General features: G+C 49.8%; 1 protein-coding gene across 1 annotated transcript in view; it reads left to right on the top strand.

Annotated features, from left to right (window-relative positions):
- The first annotated feature begins 1346 nt into the window (after nt 1-1346).
- Nucleotides 1347-24974, top strand: part of Sh3bp5 (SH3 domain binding protein 5) — a 65703-nt gene continuing 42075 nt past the window's right edge. The window contains exons 1-2 of the mRNA XM_032918875.1: nt 1347-1627; nt 3277-3339. Coding sequence (XP_032774766.1) covers nt 1484-1627; nt 3277-3339 — 207 coding nt within the window. The 5' untranslated portion in view covers nt 1347-1483. The remainder of the gene's footprint in view (nt 1628-3276; nt 3340-24974) is intronic.

Raw genomic sequence — 24974 nt, 5'->3', positions numbered from 1 at the left:
TTGAAAACAGGGTCAGGCTCTTCCAGAAAGAGACGCTGAAGCACGGCAGGCCTGTGGTACAAGAGAGATTCTCTGTGCTGGCTTTGAAGAAGACCCGCCATGGGAGAAAAGAGGCGGACACCCCCAGGGTTATTATTCTTGGCCTTGGCTGTCAGCAAGGAAACCAGATCCTCAGACCTGAGGTTAACCAACACTAAATGAATTTGAAAGTCATTCTTCCTCAGAGCTTGCAGAAGGAACAACCTGGCTGAAACCCAGTTCAGCCCGTGAGACCCTGAGTAGAGACTGCCCAGCCAGCCTGATCCTTAATGGCCGTCATGTTCCAGCCTTATCCTTGGAATTGTACCTTTAGCAAAGAACTTTAAATCATCTCTCCCAGAATGGCCAGCAAGGTACCAGCAACAAAGAGGTGTGATCTCTTTAGAAAGAAACCTAGGGAACACACCTGGACCATCTCCATCGAACAGGAGTGGGACCTTGCCCAACAGTAACCCCTTTTGCTTTGCTTGGGGGGTGGGGGCGGGGGCAGCAGAAGCAACTCTTCTTTTGATCACAGGCTCCCAAGAACTCCTCTCTCAAACAAAGCTGTCCTCCAAACCCCATGGGATGGACCACAGCTTCCCTCTACAAAGTGTTCCCTTTGCTCGGGGCATCTGACCAGGTATTCCCTGACCTCACAGTGGTCCCGGCACCTGTAACCATACAGGGAAACCCTTCCACTGTTAGCCCTTTTGTGATGTCCCGCTGGCCAGGCAAGCTCTAGCTAGGTGATGTTGGGCAGAATCACATAGTTCCTACACTGGCCAAGCTTACCCACGAGCAGGCAGTGCGATCTCTTTAAAAAAAGCCACCCTGATCTATTAGACCACCCCACCCCCACTCCCCCAGCTCCATGGGCTCTTCGTGCATTCAGGATATCCAGGTAGGCCCTAAGAGTTCGTGCCTTAGCTTGCTGAACTTTGTCCAGCAGACTCCAGGCTTTGGATGTCCACTCGGTGGCTGGAGGCTAGCTATCTTCCATCTCCTGTACAGACAAGCTTACCGTAGAGGTCCTTTTTCTGTGGAACTAAGTAGACACAAAAGTAGCTTTAGAGAATGGAAATCACCTGAACTTTCCTTCTGTGCCTTGATCTGCTTCATTGGAGGCAGGAGGAAGCTAGCTTAAGGCGGCCCATGCGCGGGCCAGTGAGCCACTGGGCGGCGTCTCTCCTAGTGGCCATGACCGGGACTCCAGGGCACTGGGCTTTTTGTGACAGAGCGTCGGGTGACACAGGCTATCAGGGCGGTCTGGGCAAAGCGGCCGTGGTGTGCTGCAGGCCGCTGCAGACAGGGGGCAGCCGCGCCCACTTCCTCCATCACTCCGCACCCGCCGGCGGAGCACCCGGGGTGGCAGCGCTGCGCGCCCAGTCCTACCCGGTTGCGGCGAGGCGGCCCTCGGCGCGCTCCGGTCCCACTGCGCACGCTTTGCGACCCGGCTGCCCGCATGGACACGGCGCTGAAACGGAGCCGCTCTGAGGAGCCGGTGGAGCTCCCGCCGCCCGCCCGGGAGGCGGAGGAGAAAGAGGAGGAGGAAGAGAGGATGGAACAGGGCCTGGAGGAGGAGGAAGAGGTGGACCCCCGGATCCAGGTAGGACGCGTGTGACAGGACCCTACAGCCGCACCCCGCCAGGGCTGATGTGGAAGTCGATGCCTACGCGGATACTCGCCTTATAGCCCCGCGTGTTCGCAATCACGGGGTGGGAGCTGCCTAAATCCAGGAGCTGCACCAAGGGTTGGGGCACCCCATTTCAGTCTCCCCGCGGAGGGCTTCGGTGCCCGCGTGAAGGCGGCCTGATGATTGCGGGGATCCCTGCGGACCCTCGGCCCAATCCGAGGGTCCCTACAACACGACCAGCGGTTCAGGCAGATTGCAACAAAGGAAAAAGGGGGCGGGGGCCCCGAGCGGAGTCGGGGTACCTCGGCGCGGCTTTCCGCGCTGGGAGCACTGCACAGACTCGGAGCTTCTGCGCAGCGTTACCCTGGCTGCGTGGATGCGGACGTCGTGGTGGGAGAGCAGGGCAAGGTGGTTGTCGCCTGCCCCTGTAGTGTAGACTGCACCGATGCGGGGCGCCTCGCCAGCCCTCACCTGGCAGAGGTGCCTGGCCTGGGCCACCTTCCTCTTTTGGTTCATTGTCAGTACATGGTGGATGTCGTTGTCACCATTGGCATGGTGTTGCACTTGGCCCGAGACTGGTTTAAAACCCTCCTTTTCCTTGTGAGGTCAGTGTGAACACCCACCAGGGACAGCTGATGCGCAAAGCCGACGCGTGGAGGCAGGGAGAGCAGAGGAAGCCCGGCTTTCTGCTCCTCCATTTCCAGGAGAGAGAGTTAAAAAACAATTTCCAGGAGTGACAGCTTAACCTCTTCACCTTCCTTAGCACAAAGCAAATTCCTTTCCACGACCTGTTTGGTACCCTTTCCATAAATCATTTTTTAAAAAAAAAAATGTGCTTAAGCATAGTTGCAATTTCTGGACCCATAATTGGATTTAAGTGCACAGATAAAGAAATACAAACATGCTTTTAACTCACCAGTTTGGGCTTAAATTAACTATTTTGTCAAATTAATACACTCAAGATCAGAAATAGCCTTCTCATTGGTTATTCTGTTAATTCAGACCCTGGGTTTAGATTTCAGAATCTTGTGGTTTTGGTGTGGAATTTTGTTAGCAAGACCTTTGTTCACAGAGTAAAGATGAGTTACCTCATGTCAGCTCCTTCTTACAAAGTGTCAAATTGCAAATGTTCAAAAGAGGTCCTATTAAGGCCAGGTAACCAACAGCACCCAGGTAGGCAGGGCAAATAATGTGTGTGCGGTTAGAAAAAAAAAATCATCTCTTTATAGGAAAATAGCCATCGATGAGTTAATGCTGGAAGTCTGCCTTTGGCCCGGCTGCACTGGCCTTGTGGTTCAGTGTGTCGGAATGTTTCTGTACTGATTTCCTTGAAAAGTTCTTTCCTAAGGGAAGGGTGCTGTTTTGACTAAATTACTGTTTGTAATAGGTGAGTTCACCTGGAAAAAAAAAACAATGACCTTTCAGGGAAAGATAAACCTGTAGGACCTTAAAGATGGCAGAGGCTTTGTCTTCTAGCCGAGCCTCAGCTGTTTTCAGGAAGAATGAACTGGCTTGTATCATTCGAGGGTAACTTTCCCGTTGTAACTGTTACACTACAGACAAGAGGCTAGCCCTGGTAACCTCTCTCCCTCTCTCTCTCTCCCCCTCTCTCTCTTCATTAGGGAGAACTGGAGAAGTTAAATCAATCCACGGATGACATCAACAGACGGGAGACTGAACTTGAGGTACAGAGAACTGGGGCGCTGTTGTTGGGTGAAGCAGTGTCAGTCACCTTTGACCCTGGGCTGCTTAGTTTTGTTTTAATAGCTGGAGGCCCATGCTTGGATGTTGAGCGACAGCGTGTGCCGGACAGTAAAACACACCCGAGTCCAGGCTGTGGGCGGATGCGTGTGGATCCAATTTCAAGTGCTGTTTTTCATTATGGAGGCTCCACTGGGACCAAAGTCAAGGGCCGAGCAGGGTATTAAACAATGCGTAAGGCCCAATATTCCTGTATCTGTAGAAAAGCTAAAAGAATTGCGACTTAGCCGAACTCTTCAATGTAGTTTATGTCTCACGGTATTTTCTTTATTCCACTCGTGCTTGGAACTGCTATGATTCCCTCGGACTTAAGCCATCCTAATGATTCACCCCTCTTTCTGATTCCCCACCACTGTCTGTGTGCAGAATGTAATTATCTTAATGGTAACAAAAAGATGTCTGGGCTGGGAAGGGCCTTCCTGCTGGGAAAAGTTTTGGGAGATAAGACTTGATTTGAACTTGAGAATGTTTCAGCCTTCCTGTAAACAAGTTGGGATTCTTCACAGCTACCAATTTCTAGTGGTTGGGTTACTAGCCAATGGGAGCACACCCCTGTGAGTGACTGTCAGGGCTGAGGGACTTAGGAGAGCCGCAGAGAGAACCTATTTCTACAGTAGAGGGAGCAGGATGGGCCAAGGAGAAAGCGGAGAGCACCAGGCCCCTCAGAGCTGGGGCGTGTGGTGTGAGGGATAGGAAAATACTAAGCTGGAGTTCACTGGCAGCCTGCTTTCTGAGAGCGTGTAGCCTTGGAAGTCACAGATCCATATGTGGCAGTGTGGGCTAAAGTTTCTCTGGGTTTATCTATCACGGACTCCCGTTCTCACCTACGTAGGGAATTGGAGAACTCACTGTGAAGTTGGGCAACTGAAAACTCTGAGAATCTCAAATTCTTAGTGCACTAAGCAAACAAACATAAATATCTGCCAATTTTAGGGGGAAACTGGGCAATTGGAAACCATGAGTTTGCCCATTGAATATTCTCTCTCTCTCTGTCTCTCTCTCTCTCTCTGTCTCTGTCTCTGTCTCTCTCTCTCTCTCTCTCTCTCTCTCTGTGTGTGTGTGTGTGTGTGTGTGTGTGTGTTTTAAACATTCTCATGTAGTCCTGGCTGACTTCAAAATCCAGTACACAGTGGAGGATGGCTTTGAACTCTGGGTTCGTGTGTACACACTGGGGTCACAGGCCTGCGCCACTGTACCCAGCTACTTTAGACTCCATCCCAAATGTACATGGACAAGTTGGAAAGAATTTGTTTCTTGTTTTGAGCAGAAAGTTTGTCTTGTTTATGTTTGCAGTGTTGGACTGAGGCCCAGGGCCGATGGGCTTTTGAGGCCGGGTTCACAGAAGTCAGGGACAGCTGACTAGGTCTGCTGCACTTTCCTGCAGTCCCAGCACCTGCGGGGCAGAGGCAGGAGGATCAGGGGTTGGAAGTCACATAGTCACAAGCAGCAAGCTTGAGGCAAACGACTCTGTCTCATGGAAGGAAGGAAGGAGGGAGGGAGGGAAGGGAGAGGAGGGAGGGAGGGGAGGGAGGGAGGAAGGAAGGAAGGAAGGAAGGAAGGAAGGAAGGAAGGAAGGAAGGAAGGAAGGAAGGAAGGCAGGCAGGCAGGCAGGCAGGCAGGCAGAAAAGCAATTAGGGACCATGGAGGCAGAGAGCTGGGGTGGCAAGGATCAGGTTTCCGAGAGAGATGGGTCAACCATGGTTCTTCTGTCCTTTCTGCTCACTTATCCACTGTTGGTCACCATTCTGGGTGTGAACACGGTGGTCTCGTAGCCCCATAACTTGGTCTTCACGGCACCTGCCTTCAGGAAGTTAGGTTGGTTCATTTGTTAAACTCTTGTTAGGCCTGATTTCCGAATTCCACAGATTTGGTGTGTCACAGGAAGTCCCCGTACAGGTGTTTCCTGCTAGGCTCTGGGTCACATCTGGAGCCCTGGCGTGTTCGTCAGGCTTCTCTAGATGAACAGAGCTCATAGAATGATTCTCTTTCTATACAGAAAGGGGGTTTATTAGAATGGCTTAAAGGCCACTGGTCCAACCAGTCCAACGATGGCTGTTTACCAATGGCAGGTTCAGGAATCCAGTAGTTGCTCAGTCCACAAAACTTGATGTCTAGCTGGTCTTCAGGAATACACTGGAGTCCTAAGGAGGTAGGCGCTAATGTCAGTGAGGGAGTGGAGGGGGAGTGAGAGCAAGCAGGCCAGGAGAGCAAGCCTCTTCCTTCCAAGTCCTTTCTGTGGGCTACCAGCAGAAGGTGTGGTCCAGATTAAAGGTGGATCTTCTCACCTCAAAAGCAGTCTGGATTAAAAAGTGGGTCTTCCCACTTTATATGATTTAATTTAGAAAAAAGTCCCTCACAGATGTACGCAGCCACTTGGGTTTTGGTTAATTTCTAACACACTCAGTTCACAGCCAAGGGCTCACAGCTGCATGGTATGAGCTGAGGTTCCAGTAGAGCAGCCCGGCTGGGTGTGTTGTTGGGTGGCTTCCCCTGGTAGGGTTACAACCTGGACTGACCCAGAGACATATTAGTAAGCCACAGAAGCAATTTAAAAGCTCCCTAGTTGCTCCGTTAAAAATTACAAAAGGCATAGGGGAAATTAGTGGTAATGTATTTTGTTTAACTCAGAATATTCACAGTAGGATAAATTCAACAGGGATTCAGTGTAACAAAATAATTAACTTGGGAGCTGGTAGTGTGGCTCAGAGGAGGAATGCTCACTGACAAGCCCAAGGCCTTGAGGTCAATCTGCAGGACTTGGGGGAGGGGTCTGCAGGAATAGGGGCGGGCACACGGGATGCTGTTGAGGGTGGAAGCTGAGACACACACACACACACACACACACACACACACACACATACACACACACACACACACACACACACACACACACACACACACACACACACACACACACACACACACACACACACACACAACACACACACACACACACACACACACACACACACACACACACACACACACACACACACACACACACACACACACACACACACACACACACACACACACACACACACACACTCACACACACACACACACACACACACACACCACACACACACACCACACACCACACACTCACACACACACACCACACCCATGCACACACACGCACACACACACGCACACATACACACACACACACGCACACACACGCACACTCTCTCACACATACTCACACACACACACTCTCACTCACACTCACTCACACTCTCACGCACACAGGCACACGCACGCTCTCACACACACACACACACACACACACACTCACACACACACACTCACACACACACACACACACACACTCACACACACACACACACACACACACACACACACACACACACACACACACACTCACACACACACACACACACACACACACACACACACACCACCTCCACCCCGCATGGTTCAGGGGAGCAGTCTTCCGCACTATAACCCCAGCATCTACAGGTGTTTGTGTGCTAAGTCTTCAAAATGGCGCAGGACTTTCACTTAGCGCACACTCCCTTCGTGACCCACTGTACTTCAGATCTCAGCTGGAGTCAAGAACCCAACCACATGCGTGTGTATGAGGCTCTGGCCTCTGGCTTCGTGTCAGGGTGTGGGGTGGAAAAGACTAAACCTTGCTTAAAGACTTTCCATTTTCACTGAGTGGGTAGCTGGCAAACAACCGGAGAGCACCAGGGTGTAGACCCCGGGGTGGGAGCAAGTGGTAAGAAAGCATCCCTGACAAAGTTCTGATCAGGGGGAAAGGGGATGTGGGTCTGGGGTGTGGGTCTGGGGGTGTGGTCAAAAGATGCGGTAGCCAGGCTTGCTTCTGTAACCCTAGCATTTAGAAGGTAGAGGCCAAAGGATCCAGAGTTCAAAGGTTCCCTCAGTTACATGGTGAGTTTGAGGCCAGCCTGGGCTACATGAGACTCTGTATACAAAAACAAAATGTACAAGAGATATTGAAACAGGAGGATCACTGTGAGTTCAAAAGAATTGGACTATGTCCCTGTCGGAAATAAATAGATAAACATTTCAAAGGTTAGGCATTTGACTAGCTCATGGAAATACGACTGGAGGCTCAAAAGAACCTCGCTGTCCCTCCCCAGGAACCATTAGTGTTCTATCTGTGGTAAGAATGTTAGCATGGTACCTCAGGCTGATACTCCTAACACTTGGGAGGCTGCCTCTGGGTTTTGACTTTGTGCCCGTTTTGTAATCTCAGGACTTGGGAGGTGAAGGCAGACCATGTGTTCAAGGCTGGCCTGGCTTCTGTCTCAACAAAAACAGAGACACCTATTCTGTCAGGCAGGGAGCCCCAAATACAATCCCTGCTCCTACTTAGAAGTTGGATGCAGGAAGCTAACGAGACCCACAAGATTGTAGGGAGCAGTTAAGGCTAGCCCAGCAACTAACTGAGACCATGTCTCAAAGCATCTAGAAAAGGCCAGGGAGGCACGTAGGTGGTAGGTCACTTTTCTAGTAGACCCTGGTTTCAATCCCTACACACATCCCAATAAAAAAATCAAACCAAGTCAATAGCAATTCAATATATTATCAGCTGACTAACATTGAACTAACCTTATCTCCCATTTATACCATGTGTCACACAGAAACACACTAAGCGCCACTACAGCATGGCATTGTCTTAAAACCTAACAGTAAACCAGAACACGGGCACTCTTTCCTCTGTGTCTGAGATGCTAGAATCACAGGGGTGTGTCACCACATCCTGGATGCATTACTATCTAAAAATAAAAGAACAAAACAAAACGAAGGCAACTTTTTTTTTTTTTGAGATAGGTTCTTTCACTATGTAGTTTTGGACATCTGGGAACTCCCTCTGTAGACCAGGCTGGCCCCATCACAAAGGGATCTGCCTACTTCCACCTCCCCAGTCCTGAAATGAAAAGTAGACACCACCATGCCTGACCCTTTAAAAATACTATTTTATTATTTTTATGTGGATAGCTCGAGAGAGTGTGCATGTGCATGCGTGCGTGCGTGTGTGTGAGTGCATACGTGCTTGTGTGTGTGTGTGTGTGTGTGTGTGTGTGTGTGTGTGTGTGTGTAAGCGCAGAGTCCGTTCTCATATCGTGTGAGCAGTTTTGGGGTTGGGACTTGGGTCACCTGACTTGGCAGCCCCTTCAGCTGCTCAGCTATCTCGTTTGCTGTCCCCTCTTTTTTCAAATATTTAAAACAGATTAGACAAATTTCTGAATCTAATTAGGGCCAAGATTTGCAGTATTCCACGTTTTATGTGTAAGTATATATACATTTATGTACAAAAAAACCTTTATAAAAATTGGTTGTACTGGCTGGTTTTGTGTGTCAGCTTGAGGAAAGTTGGAGTCATCACAGAAAAAGGAGCCTCCCTTGAGGAAATGCCTCCATGAGACCCAGCTGTAAGGCATTTTCTCAATCAGTGATCAAGCAGGGAGGACCCAGCCCATTGTGGGTGGTGCCATCCCTGGGCTGGTGGTCTTGGGTTCTATAAGAGCAAGCTGAGCAAGCCAGGGGAAGCAAAGCCAGTAAGTAATATCTGTCTGCATCAGCGCCTGCTTCCTGACCTGCTTGAGTTCCAGTCCTGACTTCCTTTGGTGATGAACAGCAATGTGGAAGTGTAAGCTGAATAAACCCTTTCCTCCCCGACTTGTTCCTTGGTCACGATGTCTGTGCAGGAATAGAGACCCTGACTAAGACACATGTCTTCAGCTTGTCTCCTGCATGTTCTGAAAGGAGGCTTTCCTGGGGCTGGCTGAGGGAGCAGGAAGGGGCACTGCTAATTAGTCCTTCAGCTCCTCAGTTGGAATCAACAGCTGGTTCCTCCCTCCTACCCCTCCTGGGAGACAGGAGCCTGCCTTGTGAATGTTTACCTTCTCTCCTCACTCTGAGAATGAGCAGTCTCGCAAGGCGACTTAAAAAATAAATCTCTGGGGTCCTCCCAGCGCTCATGAGGCCTAACCCAGAGCCCGTCCTTTCCTCCTCCAGGAGCAAGCAAACCTTTCACTTAAGAAAACAAAGACCAGAAAGGAAAATAACAGCCATGTTTTGAGCTTGGGAACTCTGGGGGAAGGAGGGGAAGGAGGGGGCGGAGCTCAGACAGCCTGACTTCTGTCCCTAATGGATTTATCAGCACAAGTCAGAAGAGAAAAATGCTTTTATTATAGGACAGTGCCATCACAGCCTGCCAGTTTCTCTTCTGTGTTTGTGGTGGACACTGGGCCAGGAAGGTCCTGTCAAGCAGCATGGTGCTTTGAAGAAAGTGATAGAGAACACTGAGGAGATAACTGACTGAAAAAAACCGTACCAAATCCAGGGCCCAGTGGGTCAGCTGGGCTGGGTGGGGTCTGGCCTGCCTGTGAGATCTCGTTGAAATGAATATCTTTCCATCCCCCACACATCCAGTGGGGTAGACGGGAGTCCTGTTTGAACTCCAGGAGCTGTGGTGGGGCTGCAGTGGTTGACAGATCAGGAGTCTCCCATCCCTTGGATGGAAGCATGAACTGCTGATGGAGGAGAGAGCCATAGGGGGGGGGGGTCTGACAGGATGGGGACCATCAAAGGCAAGGCCTAAAGGGCCATCTGCAGTAACCCTCCAGAGCGGTCTGGAGTGCAGAGAAGAACGCTGACAGAACAGATGCTGCCTGTGTGAGGACTGTCAGGAAGCAGGGCAATGCTTTTGTTCCATTGTTAGCTGCAGCAACAGAAGCCGAGCTTCTCATAGAGCAGGAGGCTCGAAGTCCAAGACTGGGCTCTCTTCCCAGCTTGCCCAGGGATGCTTCTGCCTGTCTTCTCACCAGAAAGAAGGCACATAGTTGCCTAATTTTCTTCTTGTGAGTACAGTCATCAAGAATCAGGGCCCTATCCGTAGCCTCATTTAACTCACTACTCTAAAGGCCCCATTTTTTTTTTTTTTTTTTTTTTTTTTGGTTTTTTTTTTTCGGAGCTGGGGACCGAACCCAAGGCCTTCGCTTCCTAGGCAAGTGCTCTACCACTGAGCTAAATCCCCAACCCCAAGGCCCCATTTCTAAATACCGTCAAAAGGACCTCATGCCCTAAGTCATTCCACAGTCACTTTCCTCAGTGGAGCTTCTGATGAGACCCCAGTTTGTGAGGAGACTTTGAGAACAGAGTTAATAACTTCCTAGGGAAACATGTAATAGCGCTCTGTCCGTTTGTGGTTAGGGGTTTAGAAGGAAGTCTGCTCCTGTTACTGGACCATGTTAACAGTTGGCTGGTTGTGAGCATCTCAGTAGAACCTCCCCGGGGCCGGCTGCTATCCTGCCCTCGGACCTGATGCTTTGGTGGGCAGTGTGCGTGACGTATGATGCTGGAATCGCGCTTAGGGCTGGGGCTGGCATTCTGTTACTGAGCTATATCTCCTAGTCTGTTTTGTTTTTAAATTTCAAGTTAGAGTTTCACAGAGCTGTGTTTCCCAGGCAGGCTTCAAGTTCACTCTGTAGCCAAGCTAGGCCTTAAGCCCACAATGCTCCTGCCTCAGTCTCTGGAGTAGCTGCGATTACAGGTCTATATATTCCATATTCCCCACTTACTGAGTGTGGGAAACTTGAGCAGGTCATTTGGGTGTGAGCCTCAGTTTCTTTGTTTGTGAGACAGCTGTGAGCTAATGAAGCCCTAGAGCCCTGGAGAAGGGAACTGGAAGGACCATGGCTTGGGCATCAGGTGATTCAGGTTAAAATAGGAGGTCGGATAACTTTGAGGGACCTCGTAGCTTGAAGCCCCGGGCTCATCTGTGACTGTTAATGGTGGTGATTCTTGTTCAGATCCTTAGGTGGTCTGGGGAGAGAGAAGATGCTGGGCGAGAGGTTACTTTGAAGGTCATGTATGGTGGAGGGCTTATTGGGTTCTTGGATGGCAGGAGGGTTGAGGCCTGCTGGATGCTGGTCAAAGGAAGACCCCAGTGAGTTGTCCATCTAGGCCAGGCTGGCCACAGGGTCTGATGATGGCTCTGTTGTCCTCCACTAGGTACTGCCATGACCTTTCTTGGTCAGAGAGATGGTTCTTGTTGACAAGAGAGAGGGCTTATACTGGCCAGGATCAGGCAAGGTGAATTTTGCAGCCTTGAGACCAGTGGTGCTTTGTGCTGAGGCCATGTGCCCTGTCAGAGACAGCTTAGAGGGTGGGCGGTGCATTCCTCTAATCCCAGTGCTTGTGGGGAGGAGACAGGATATCAAGATCACTTCTGCTCCACGTCCAGCTTGAGGCCTGCCTGGGCAACCTGAGAGCTTCTCTCCGAAAGAGACAAATAGTGTAGCAAGCAGAAGTGAGCCCTGGGTTCACCTCCTGGGGTTTGCTTTAGGGTGCTGGGTAAATGCATAACACCAACGGCCTATTATGGCTGAGTGATCATAGATTGTCACGTGACGTGCTGGGCCTCAGTTTCCTAAATGATGGTGGTAACAGTGTTGCTGGCGACTGTCTGGGCGGGGCTGGCTGCAGCAGGGTGGGGGATCACAGGACAGTTTTTCTGTCATTCTAGAATGTGTCTTCTGAGTCTTCCTTGGATCCTTGGATGACACACAGCAGCATGTGCACCCACCATGAGCTGCATTCTGTTCAGTATCGAGTCCTCAGAACAATCTATGACCTAACCATGATGCCCCAGTTTCTCAGTTAACAAAACTAATACTGGATGGACAAGGGCGGGCATCATGTCTGTAGGCGCGGTTCCTGAGTAACTAAGCAGAGGGATTAGTTCAACCTGGACTATGTAGAAAGACCCTATTTCAAAGAACCCCACCCACCACCACGACCACCGGTCAACCATAGAATCCAAGTGTCATCACTATAACAAGTGGCTCTGGGCACCCCACTGCTCTTAGGGTGATCTTGATAGAGTTGTGGCTGTCCTTGTCCTCTTTTCTTTTCCCATAATCTGTCCCCTTATAAAGGCGTTGACTCCTGTCTTTGAATATGTTAATATCTTAAAAATGGAGACAGTTGCCATTTGTAGCTAGCTGGTCTGGGACTCAGATGAACCTGTCTGTTGTGTGTGTGTGCTACTGCGACCGGCCCGGCCCGAGCTAACATTTTGGCCTTTTGTGGTGTGTGGGTGTGGGTGTGGGTGTGGGTGTGGGTGTGGGTGTGGAATAGGAGAAAGGGTCTCATGTAGCCTGGGCTATCTTCAAACTCCAGATCCTCCTGTCTCCATCATGCAAGCTCTGGGATCACAGCCAGGCACTGATATACCCAGCTGTGGGGTGGCCTTTAGAATTAAAAAGGGATGACCTGTGGCCATGGGCAAATGACTGTGATATATTTTGGGAACATTAGGCAATAACGTGTATGTTGGGGCTATAGAGAATGCTCAGCAGTTAAGAGCACTTGCTACTCCTCTAAAGGACTAAAGTTGGTTCCCAGCCCCCACCCTGGTCGTCTTACAGCCACCTGTAACTCCATTTTCAGGGGATCAACACCCTCTTCTGTTCTCTGAGAGAACCCCCCCAACAGTTTATATTCACAAGACACATACATACATATAGAAAAACAAAACTAAATGTAAGGTATATACAGTAAAGGAATGTACATATAAGAAGAAAAAGGTCTTTTTACAGTATTCCTAGTGTGGACTGATCACTACTAGTTATCGTACAGTGGGCACTGATCACTACTAGTTAGGGCTAAGTAGACACAGAAATTAACAGCGAGCATCCTGAGCTGGGCATGGTAACTCAGGCCCGCACTGGGAGGCTCGTAAGGGCAGGAGGATACGTTCAAGGCAAGCTCGCAAACACAGATGGCTTCGGAGAGTCCTGTTTAGTACTTTACTTTGTGGGCGCTTTATTATGTTCTGTGGAAACAGTCAGTTCACAATGGAGTTGAACAAACCTCCCATCGGTAGTCTGAGAAGCATGGCCCCAAACTAAGACTGCGCACTCCGACATTACCGGTGGTTGGGTCTGCTGCTGAGAAAGCAGGTGGCTTTACTTCTCTGTGCTTTTCCAAGTATTACCAATGATTATGTTTTATCACGTTAGGCAGAGGAAGAAATGGACCTATTATAAAAAGATGATTTCTATGCCAGAGAAGTTAATTTCTTTTTTTTTTTTTTTATTTTGGTTCTTTTTTTCGGAGCTGGGGACCGAACCCAGGGCTTTGCGCTTCCTAGGTAAGCGCTCTACCACTGAGCTAAATCCCCAGCCCGAGAAGTTAATTTCTATGGAAAGAATTTTCCGAAGAATCAAGACCGTTGGGAGAAGCTTGGGACTGATAGTTCCTGCCTTAATTGTAAATAAAGCCCATGTTTGGTGGGGCTGTGCTGGCTTAGTTTTTGTCAACTTGACTCAAACTGGAGTCACTTGGGAAGAGGGACCCTCTCTGGGGGAACCGCTTCCATCAGACGGGCCTGCGGGGGAAGTGGGGGAAGGATGACAAGCCAGCAGTCGTCATTGGTGCTTGAAGGTACTACTGCCCTGTGTGAGTGGTTCTGCATAAGCAAGCGGGCTGGGCAGACCACAGAGAGAGAGCCAGTAGAAAGCAGAGTTCTTCCAAGTCTCTGCCTCAGTCCCTGCCTCAGTTTCCCTCCACGATGAGCTCTAAGCCGTAAAGTGACGCAAACAGTTTCTTCCCTAAACTGCTTTTGGTCACAGTGCTGCTGTAGCAACAGAACATAAAGTGCGGCAGTAGGATTTCTCAGTGAGTCACTGCCTCATGATGCGCTCATTGGAGTCATTCATGGGAGAATGAAGAATGTCTTAACGGCATTTTAGGCGCTCTGTAACTAAGGAGCCCTCATCTATGTGGTTGGTGGAGAGCGATAGAAAACATCTCAAAGGACAAGACACTTTAGACAGTTCATCTTTGTCGTTGCTTGTATTTGAGTGTCTGAATACCCCCACCCCTCTCTCTTTCTCTGGAGACATTCTCATGTAGCTCAGGCTAGGATTATAGCTGGTTTTTTTGCCCCGCCCCGATAGGTCTCATGTCTGTCTTAGATTGGCCTGGAACTCAAGATCCTCCCCCCCACTCTGCCTCCCAAAAGCTTGGGTAAGAGGTGTGCAGCAAAAGGTCTAGCTTGAGTCATTTCTAAGTGGGCACGTGTAGGCTCAAGTCTTGTATGAAAGGTTCGAGGCCTGCACCAGCTTATGCACTGTAGCCACAATAGCAAACCATACACTCTGGGCTTTGTCTAAAATATAGACATGCGCATCTAATCCTGAAATTGACACCATATACAGGAAAAACTCAAACGTCTCATTTTGAAGCTGCAACCCCCCTGCCCCCCGTGAGGACATTCTTGGATCCTCAGCTGAGACCGATCATCTGGTCACAGGTGCTGGCTATGCAGTACAGACTGACTTGGTACAGCCATGTATCCCCAAGGTTGCCAGCCCTGTCTCCGAGGTCTCTAGAAGACAGGCTGTGGCAGTTGGCAGAGTCAGCATTGTCTCTGTGGTTTTAAGAACAGTCAGATGGACAGAGCGCTCTGGTCTCCGTGGACTGAAACCTTTAACACTGAACTGTGATTTTTCTTTTCCCTTCTCAGCATTTATTGTGGGGACATTTAACATAGTTTGTGTGTGTGTTGGCCGGAGATATTAAACATCCCTCCAACCTCAGTCTTTGGCAGCCAGCCCAGCTGTCTTTGCTCAGCCCTCTTCTCTGAACTTCCTCATTCTGCCCATGCAGAATGTTTCTAGCAGTAAGAATAGATGTGCTTCCCCCCCACCCCCAATGGATTGTACCCAAGAGCGTCACAGAAATTTGCAAAGCAACTCTTAGAGAGCTTGGTGAATCAGCCCCTTTCATTTCCTCAAAGGAAGATGGAAAATTTTTGTTCTATTCTTGTCTGAGTTTTCCTTTGCTGTGTTTTGCTGGATTATCTAGGAGATACTCATGTTTGCACTGACTGGAATGATGAACTGCTAGTGGGCAGACAATGAAAGGAATATCCGCTGTGGCTAAACCCACCTCGAGGGACTGCTCTCTTTGTTTGACATCAAACTCAGCCAAAGCACGACGAATGGGGTTTTCTTGCTATGTCCACCCCACCCTTCTGATGCCGGGAGGCAGAAGGTGGTTTTGACAGATTTGAAGCCCACAGGTTGACTGTCTATCTCCTCCTTGGGTTTTGACTTTTTTGTTTTTGTTTTGAGACAAGAGATGAAATGGGTATTGTTCTTTCTGGCTTTTTATGGCTACCATTTCTGCCTAAGAACACTTGCCACCTTTGAGTTGACAGCAGCCATTTTATTTGAGCCGTGGCTTGTAGGTCAGGATTTGGAGAAGAAGAAGTGAGGCTCAGCTAGGCTGTCCTTGCTTAAGGAGTCTCCTGCAATTGCGGTCAGGTGGTGGCTGGAAATGTGGTCATCTGAGGGTATGATGACATCCATGGTGGTCATTCGGCCCTTGGCTGGGAGTTAAGCTGGTGGCTGTAACTAGGGCATCAAGCAAGCACCTTCCCAATATGGTGATCTCAGATTCTCTGACTTTCTTAGGATGCGTGGCGTCTCCCAGAGTGCTGGTCCCAAGATGACCACATGGAAACCTGTCGGCTTTTTCTGTCTCATCCTTTGAACTTTCAGTGTGGTGCATCTCTATTTTCTCGATCCAAGCATGGACAGACCTAACTTCAGAGTCCTCCTAATAGGAGTAGTGCTGAAGAATTCTGGGTCTTGTTTAGAAAGTCCCATACTCATGGCGGTCTCAGAGACACCACGACTCTATGCTTCCCTTTTGGGGGCAGACTTCACAAGCAGTCACGTTTCACCATGTTTTTGAGAGGTGCTTTAATTTTTAACCAGCCAGCAAAACAAGGACTTTGGTCAGTACTCACGGTAACTGGAGGCGAGCCAGCTGCATGACAGGACGGGAAGCGGGCTTTAGCAGCGCTAGGGTACTGGCTCGACATCGGGAATCTGCTGCTGCTTTGCCATTTCTTAGATTGTGCTATCTGAGCCTTGAGCTCTGTAGGTAAAGTCACTTGCCACCAAGGCTGACAGCTTAAGTGGGACCCACATGGTAGGAAACAAGGGACTCCTAGATACTCCACCCTCCGCACACCGTCCACGAACAGTCAACAGAAACAAAAATAATTTAATAAATTACGCTATGGCCAATGCCTGTTGGGGAAACAAATTAGCACCGTCTACAGCAGGGGATGCCGGCTAAGCTGGAAGGCCCCTTCCAAAGGTCTGAGGCCGCTCCTGACTTGGTGGTCTTTCCTTGTTGGCTGCTGGGTCCTGGAGACGTGAACTCCCAGTGCTGAGTTCATTCGTCAGGACCTACTTCCCCAGCCAGAGCTTGCCCAAGAAGCTAAGCTCTTGACCCTGTGAAACTTGGAGTCAAAAACGGCCTGGGAGAGGTTTTCTGGGGGAAGCAGGTGCCACTTGCCACTCAGGCCCACCACCTTCATTGTGTAGACGGGAAATGTGGATAGGATTTTGTTTGCTTGTTTGTTTTTGTTCCTGTCCTGTCAGGATTGATTTACTTTATTTCTTGATATAGGGTCTCATTCTATAGACCCAGCCATCCCAGAACTCCTGTGTAGACCAGACTGGCCTCGAATTCCCAGAGGTCCATCCATCTACCTGCTTCTGCCTCCCAAGCTCTGGGATTCAAGGTGTGTGTTAACAGCTTCTGCTTCTTACTTTAAAGTATCTGTGAGCGAGCATGTCGGGGGCGAGCGGTATGCACATGAGTGACCTAGAGGCCAGGAGGAGAGAGATACTGGATCCTCTAGAGCTAGTTAGAGGTGGCTGTGAGCTGTGACAAAGGTCTGGGGAGACAAGCTCGGGCCTCTGGAGCTGCACCTCTTAACCTTCTAGGCATCTTTTCAACCCTAAGCTGTTTGTTTCAGCTGTTCTGAATTTCAGATGAAAAGAAAGGAAGGAAGGAAGGAAGACAGCAGGCAGACAGACAGATCTATCTGGCCGGGCTGTTAGTGATTTAATGAGGTGCTGTTGACACAATGGCCGGCATACTCTGGCATGTAGTGTTTAGCCAGGCCCGGTCCTGCCCTCACCTTCTCTTGTTGACTAACATACATAAAAATAGCTATTGAGGGAGAGCTAAGTGTGTGTTAAATGTTGGTGTAGGTAACTGTGGTCTCATAATAGTCCTTGAGGACGTTGATGAGGGGTACTGAGAGGTAAGCCGGCCCTGCTAGGTCACACGGTCAGTGGAGATAGAGCCAGGACTTACATGCAGGCTCTGGATCGAGCCCACGTGCTGTAATGGTTTTGGGTCAGGGGTGGGGGCGGTACATGTTCAGGAGTATGGAGAAGGCCTCCAGGATCCCTGTTGGGATTGACGGAGTGAACGGAGTTCTGGTCTAGCAGCTGGGTTTCCAGTCTTTGCCGTGGCACCAGGCACTCATCCTCATGGGAGATGGACGGACTTGGTTTCCTTGTCTGTGAAATGGGAGCACCTGTGTTAACTGATGGGCGTCCTTTCCAGCTCTCTGGCTCTGTGGCCATGGATTTCATTTTTCGGCTAGCCACGTGCTGCCTACATTACAAACCCCTGTAGTCTTGGCATGCTGGGAAATCCAAAGCTTTGTCGCCAGTCTACGTCACAACAGACTTAAACTTTAATTTTTTGCAGTACCAGGGATTGAACCCAGGGCCTCTTTCTTCCAAGGCAAGTCTCCATTGCTGAGCTGTATCTGCAGCCTCTGATATTTTTTATTTTGAGATATGGTCTCATTAAGTCGACTACACTGACCTTGAACTTGCGCTCTTTTGACCTCAGCCTCAGGCTGAGACTTTAGGCTTTCTACCACAGGATCTGACAAAACCTGAAGTTTCTTGACACAGTACTTGACACAGGTTTTATAAGGGCTTGGAGATGTAGGGTTGAAGCCGTGAGGCCTCAGTTCTCGTGCCCCTGGCAGCCGCCTCTGGTGTGTCTGAAAAGAGGTGGTGGTGGGTGGAGTTTTGACAGGGATCCCTTTGCCCTGCGCTCTGTGCTCTCCTCTCCTTCCACTTTAGTAGCTGCTGTGGTGAGGACGGAGATGTCTGCAAGCCAGCAGAAGTGATACAGCCTGCTCGCCTGGAATGCTGTGGTGGGCGGAGGCATGCTGTGGGCAGAGGAAGTGCCAGATGATCTCCAGAGCTTCCCAAGGCTGGGCTCTGACCTTGCTCTGTGGACTACATGGTTCTAAACCTGAGCTGCTTATAAAGTGGACCTCGTATTCGCAACAGCTTGATTGGTGGTTGAAACACTGCCTGGTTAATGTGCACATCACTTGTACCTCTGAGGTTTAATGACTCTTTTTAAACCTGGGTCTCAAAGTAAAAACAGTTTAACTTCTTTGGCTTAAAAACACAGAAACAGTCTGCTTGTGGCTGAATTCAGCGAGGTTGTGCTTTAGTAATTCTGCCTCCCTCTTCCTTAAAGAATCCCGTGGGTTCAAGAATGTGTGTGTGGCTGACGCTTGAGAAAGCACAGGGCCTGTCAGTCCCTCCGGCGGCTGCTGCTGCTGCTGCGTGTCCTGGCCTAAGTCCACAGGGTGCCTGTCACTCCAGCCCTCCTTCCCCAAGGAGGACTTGCCCGACTGACCTTGCGCTGGGCGCTGATGAATTTCTTCCTCTGTGGAGCTTTGGGCCTTGGGCGTTGAAACATTCCTTCCTGTTGGCCTTCGCCCCATCCTTGTGCCATTGAGGACAGACGGTGAATTGAAAGGGAGCCATTTTCTAACTGAGGGACATTCTGCAAGATCACAGCTCCCATGTTCCAGATCACACCGAGAAAAAGAAAAGCAAAAGGAGAGGGAAGAAGGCAAAAGAAAGCCAGGAGTGAGGCGAGGAAGGTGGCAGGATTTCCCAGGGCTCGAATATCTGCTTGGATCTGTTACCCCATCCTGCTGTCCTTTGGTCCCCAGGTTCATGTGACACAGCCTTGAACTGCTTTTACTAACACGGGACAGAGATTTTGTAGAATGTCCCTACAGGCCACACTTCTCTTGCCTCAGCCTCCCCAGGGCTGGGATTGTAAGTATGTGTCCTGATGCAGTGCAGAGAGTCAGAGATCAGGTCAGGAGCGGTGGGCAGAGCTAATGTTCTGATCCTGGCCACCGCACCATCACATACGACGACGATCTTATTTTTAGAAAATGCATACTTAATGCTTACAAGTCTCCATTTCACTCTCACTTTTCCCTAATCTGAAATTATTTTAAAATGAAAAAAGGACTGTCTTTCCATTCCAATTTTGACTGTGGAATCCTGACACTGGCCACACATATAAAGGAAGTCTATGATGTTCAGGGCCCAGGTACTCATCTGCTGATGTGGAAGTACTTCCTGGTCAAATCAGAGGGAACTAGAGCCCCTCTATATGGGGAGTAGTGGGGGTGGACTCTACCAAGGCCTTAACCTCTCTAAAGCCCTTCTTTGGTTTTAGGGGGACTGCAGGAAGAAGACACACATGGTGGTCTCTGTCCTTCCTGTTGGTTCAGGACCAGAATGGACAGTGTGAGGCCATGGAGCAGGCTCTGGCTCGGACATCAATGCTGTCCAGGGACCTGAACCTCCCTAAGATTAGACACCTCCGTGCCCTGCCCCATTGTCCACTCAAAGTTCCGAAAGGTCACAGGAGTAGTTCTTGGGACCCAGGGGAGGGAAGGGTTGTTGGATCTTCCATGTAGGGAGGGCCCATATTTCCCAGAGGTCTTGGTTTATACCCGCTGTCCTCACACAGACACTACCACATCTGTCATCCGTCAAAGGTGCCATCTGACTACGACTCCATGACCACATTACTAAATGTCCCATGCAAGAGCCCAGGGACTTTGCTGCTCCTTCACTCTTGCTGGTATATACATGTGCGTTCTTGACCGTCTCTTCTGTCCCTCTCCTGTGTCCCTGGCTTTCTGTGTTGTGATCTCTGTGGAAGGGGCTTATATCGGAAACATGGCATCAGGGCATCCTCTTGTATGAGGGACAATCCTCAGGGAGGCAACCACCAGGATTATTAGCAGGCTCTCCAACAGGCCTCCTCTACCAAAGTCAAGGTTTGAAGTCGGGAAGGAATGTGACTGAGGGAGTGAGGCTGTGATTGAACAGTGATTTGGAGGTTTCCACAGTTCAGGATCCTGGTATTTCCTTCCTCCTCCTGTTCATGGCCTCTGTGACTCTGAGGTCCTTTTAGCCGAGGTGTCCTTTTCAGATGCTTCCATCACATAGATCGGGCTGGAGATGTTGAAGTCTTTACAGAGCTAGCCCCAGCTTCTGCTGCTCCTCACATGGCTGCCCGTGCCCAGCCCTGCCTCTCCCTGGCTCCTGTGCCCTCACGCTTCGCTCGACCTTTCTGGTTTATTATCTTCCTGGGCCCTGCTCTACCCTGGCATAGTCAGTCAGCTTCAAGCCTTGCTGTGAGATTCTCAAGGTAGAAACTGTCCTGCCTCCCCCCATTATAGGGCTGAGAAAAAAAAACCCAGACAGACAGTGGCAACAGCTGAAAGGTGCCAGGAGCAGGCTGAATCATAAAAAGCGAGGGCTTTAGGGCTAGGACTGTATTGTCTAGTACAGTAGCCATTATCCATGTGCAGTTGTTGAAGGTATAATTTAAATTAATTAAAATGTGGTGCAGTAATAGCAGCAAGAGTTCCTTTGGCCACCTGTGGTACGGGCTCCGCTTCTAAGCCTTTAGGTTAGTTCTGTCAGCCAGCACGGAGCACTTACCGTCTCTCCTCCAAACATCGCTCGGAGTGCTTTCTTCCTGTGTGTTAGAAGTGCTCACAGGACTCCCAGACCAGATCCGATGGCTTTTGGAAAGCACAGCTTGCAGTGAGCTTATTTTAAACAGCTCAGGTACCCCTGACCATGATTCTAGAGTGCCCCTGCCACCAGTGCCATGTCCTTCATGCGAGGCAGTTCACCCTGAACGTGGTTGGCGCCGTTTGTCGGTACCTACTCCATATTGTCTGTTAAACTGATAGTTGTTTCCGGTTCACCCTGTCTGAAGAGGAAGCTTCGTTACTGCACATGAGCAACCATCCAAGACAAGGCAAATTCTTAACAGCAAACTTGGTTTTTAAAGTCTAATTTGGACCAGAAGGCGGGTGTGGTGACACATACCTGTGGTTCTGTCACTTGGGAGACTGAGGCAGGGAAACGGCTGTGAGTTTGAAGCCAGCCCAGACCTGCCTCAAAACAGTAGACAGGAAGAATAAAAATCCCAAGCCAAGCAAGCAGGCAAGAACAATCCTGCAGGCTAGAGGTGTCGTTCAGTGGTTAGGACACTTGCCTGTACGTGTGAGGTCCCGGGTTCTGTCCCTACCACCGCACGTGCAAAATAACACACGTGTAGAAAAGTGAATGGTGACTCTCGGATGACACCGTGTGGGTGACCAGATTCCAGCAGGTCCTTTCTCCAGCAGACCCTGTGTCAGGGCCACCACTTTATAAAGTCAGAAGATGTAATGGCTCCTAGCGGAGGGTCTTCCCCTGTAGAAGTCAGGAAGCTGGGAAAGTGTTCCTGGAGGAATAATTGCTGACTCTGACTGGGCGCCGTGACGTCTCTCTGGTGTCTCTTCACATCTAGAGCGTGTGACGGCCATGTGTGGCGCCATGAGGCATTTGAAGATTTCAGGTCTTGGGTCACTGTTAATCTCCAGTTATCACCGAGTGTCCTAAAGAATTTGCGAAGCCCCAGCAGTATTTATTTATGTGGAAAATTAAAGGCGTTGTTGTTCTGAGACAGGGTCTCGCTGTGTAGCGAGAACTCACCTTTTAGAATAGGCTGGCCTCGCCGGTGCTGAGATCAGGGGTACGTGACACCGTGCCCAGCGTGGCCTCTTTATAAGAGTTTGTTTACCTCACAGTTTTAGAGTGTGAAAGTCCAAACTGCAGCTCATCACAGAGGGAGTGTGTGGTGTGTGTGTTGTCTACATTCTATTTCTTGTGATGGCACAAGAAACTCCAGGGAACACTCATGAGAGGGCGAAGGTGAAAATGGCCATGGAACGCAGCCAGCGGGATAGTTTGGTGACCAGAGACTCTTGCCACCAAACTTGATGGCTTGAATTTGGTCCCTGGAGCCAATGTCTCTATAGGTGAGAGGAGAGAATCAACTGTATGAATTCATCCCCTGGCCGCCACATGGGGGGCCATGCATGCGTGCCCCCCGCCCCCACATCATATACATTTTTAAGAGAAGAACAAAGTTGGGAGTCCCACTTTACTGTGAAAATGGCTCTCTGGAGAGGTCTGAGGGACCCCCTTCCCAGCGTATCTGTAGACCACTGCGTCTGAGTGCTGAGGGAACCACTGGAGACCAGTGCACACCAGATTAAACGTTCACTGTCACGAGTGAGATACTTGCCTGCTATGCAGCCACAGACCGTGCTACCTGGCTCTGGTTGTCTTATCTGCACGCTGGCCCCGTGGTTCCTGTCGAGCCTGTCTTACAGGGTCATTTCCAGGCTCAGCTCATGCCTTTGAGGCCTCTCTCCCCAAACCAAAGCTGTGTGTCCATAAACAGCTTCACCAAGGAGCCTCTGAAGTTACGCACCATCTCTGATATGTAGGACAGTTATTTTTAAAAAGCTGACATCCTGTCGCTGTGCCCCTGATTCTGAGGACACCTCCATGAAGCCACTCATTATCCTCAGTTTACAAGTGAGGTAGTAGAGACTTGGGTGAGCCGGTTGGCCAGAAAGCAGGGACTTGTCCCCAGTTTGTAACTCTCTGGCACGATGCTCCTGAGGCTCGCTGGCTCTGGATGTCATAGCCAGAGCTCTTATTCTGCGTGGGGCTGTGGTTTGACACACTGACACATTCAAACAGAGATTGCCGCTGTCAGCAGTTCTTTGCTTAAATAAATCACTCTCCATGTGAGTCACCTAAGTTGAAGATCTAAGACATCACATAGAGGGAACCGGTTTAGAACTCCCTTCGAGTGCAGATTTTAAGTTGCTGGGTGTGGTGGCACACGCCTATTAACACCAGCGCTTAGAGTAAGTTCCTGGCCAGCCTGGGCTTTATGGCCATCTCAAAACAGGAGATTACCAGGCCTGGGATAGTAAACTGCTTGCTTTGGGGGAGGGGCAGGCTTAAACTGGCCTTGAACTCCAGATCCCCCTGCCTCTATCTCCCAGGAACTGGAATTATTCGAATGTGCACCCATGTCCAATGGCTCATGTGTTTTGAGAGTAAAGACCTGCCCATCTTCTGGAGGTGTTTGCCCTTATGAATTACCCATCTCTGTGGATCGTTTCCCAGAAAAACAATGTTCTGTGCACTCAATCCTGAAGTATCCTTATTCCACTTTGGAGGATCGTTTGACTGTGACGTAGGTGACAAGGGACCACAGTGAAGTCTTTCCTTTGTAGGGAACGGAGCAGAAGGCACCTAGCTGTTGAGATGGTATTTAAGGAACTCTTAGTTCAGTTCAGTTGCATCAACTCTGCTCCGGAGGCAGAAGTCCTCCAGCCGCTGGCCATGCTTAATTACAATGCTGAGCTGGGGGTGGGATGCAAATTGGCCTTCCACTCCCTACCCACTTAAGTGTAACTGATACTGTAACTAACTAAAGGTCTCTGGCTCAGTCCTGTGCCTTTTAAAGGTCCGCTTGAATTGCATTTGATAGAAGTCCAATTCCGGACTTCACTTGAACGAAACAGAAAGCGAGGGTGAAGGTAGTGAGGGTGAAGGTGGCGATGGGGGGGTCGGCCTTAAGGGAGAGAGCAGTGCAGTAGGGGCTGCTGGGACCCTTCTGCCATACCTCTGTCACCTCTCCTGGTTCCAGAGTGACAGCTCAAAGCTACTCCATCTTCCATTCCATCCCGTTAGCCACCTCAGTGGGGAAGTTTCTTTTGCTAAGTTTAAGAAACTCTTTAGAATGAAGTCTCATTAGTTTTGATACATAGGCCTCTTTCTCCACAATCACAGCGGTTGGGAGTATGCATTGCTAGTTGGCCAGGCTCAGTCTCGGCGCCAGAGGTGGCCCTGGGGTTGATTGAGGCTGTCGGTTTGTTGGTTTGTGGGCTCCTATACCTCAGTACTTTGGGGGAATTTGTTTCTCAAGTAGACAGAATTTCTGGCAAAATTAAGAACTAGATCATGCTACCCCTTCCCCCAACAACTGGAATGGGAGCTGTCCCTGACTGTTGCCTGCCTGTGGGACCTGCTCTCATGACTGGGCTACCTCAGTAGGACAGGATGTGCCTAGTCCAGCAGTGAAGGGAGAATGGGGGGGGGATATGTGAGGGGTGACTGGGAGGAGAGACAGGGCTATGACCCAGATGTAGAGTGAATAATTAAGTAAATTACTGATAAAAGCAGTAGCTAACATCGTCTCAGGAAAGATGAGCTTGTTACCTATGACCACTTCATGACTAGATCTGTGGTAGGTGGATGGAGCTGATCGTGCGATACCCAGGTGTATAGTTCATTGTTGGGACAACGTGATTATTAGACCCGGCTCTTGCCCACCACCCCCACCTACACCCTCGCGCTCCTGAATATACAGAGTCCTGAAAGGATGTTACCTAGGCTGGCGGGCCTCAAAACACTGTCCAAGGCATCTTCAGAGATACTCAGAACCCTGTGACAGTTTGGTAAGTTCCAAA

Source organism: Rattus rattus, chromosome 13, assembly GCF_011064425.1.
Source record: "Rattus rattus isolate New Zealand chromosome 13, Rrattus_CSIRO_v1, whole genome shotgun sequence".
NCBI classification, from domain to species: domain Eukaryota; kingdom Metazoa; phylum Chordata; class Mammalia; order Rodentia; family Muridae; genus Rattus; species Rattus rattus.
Note: the sequence above shows the minus strand (reverse complement) of the source record. Positions and strands in the feature narration are given on the sequence as shown.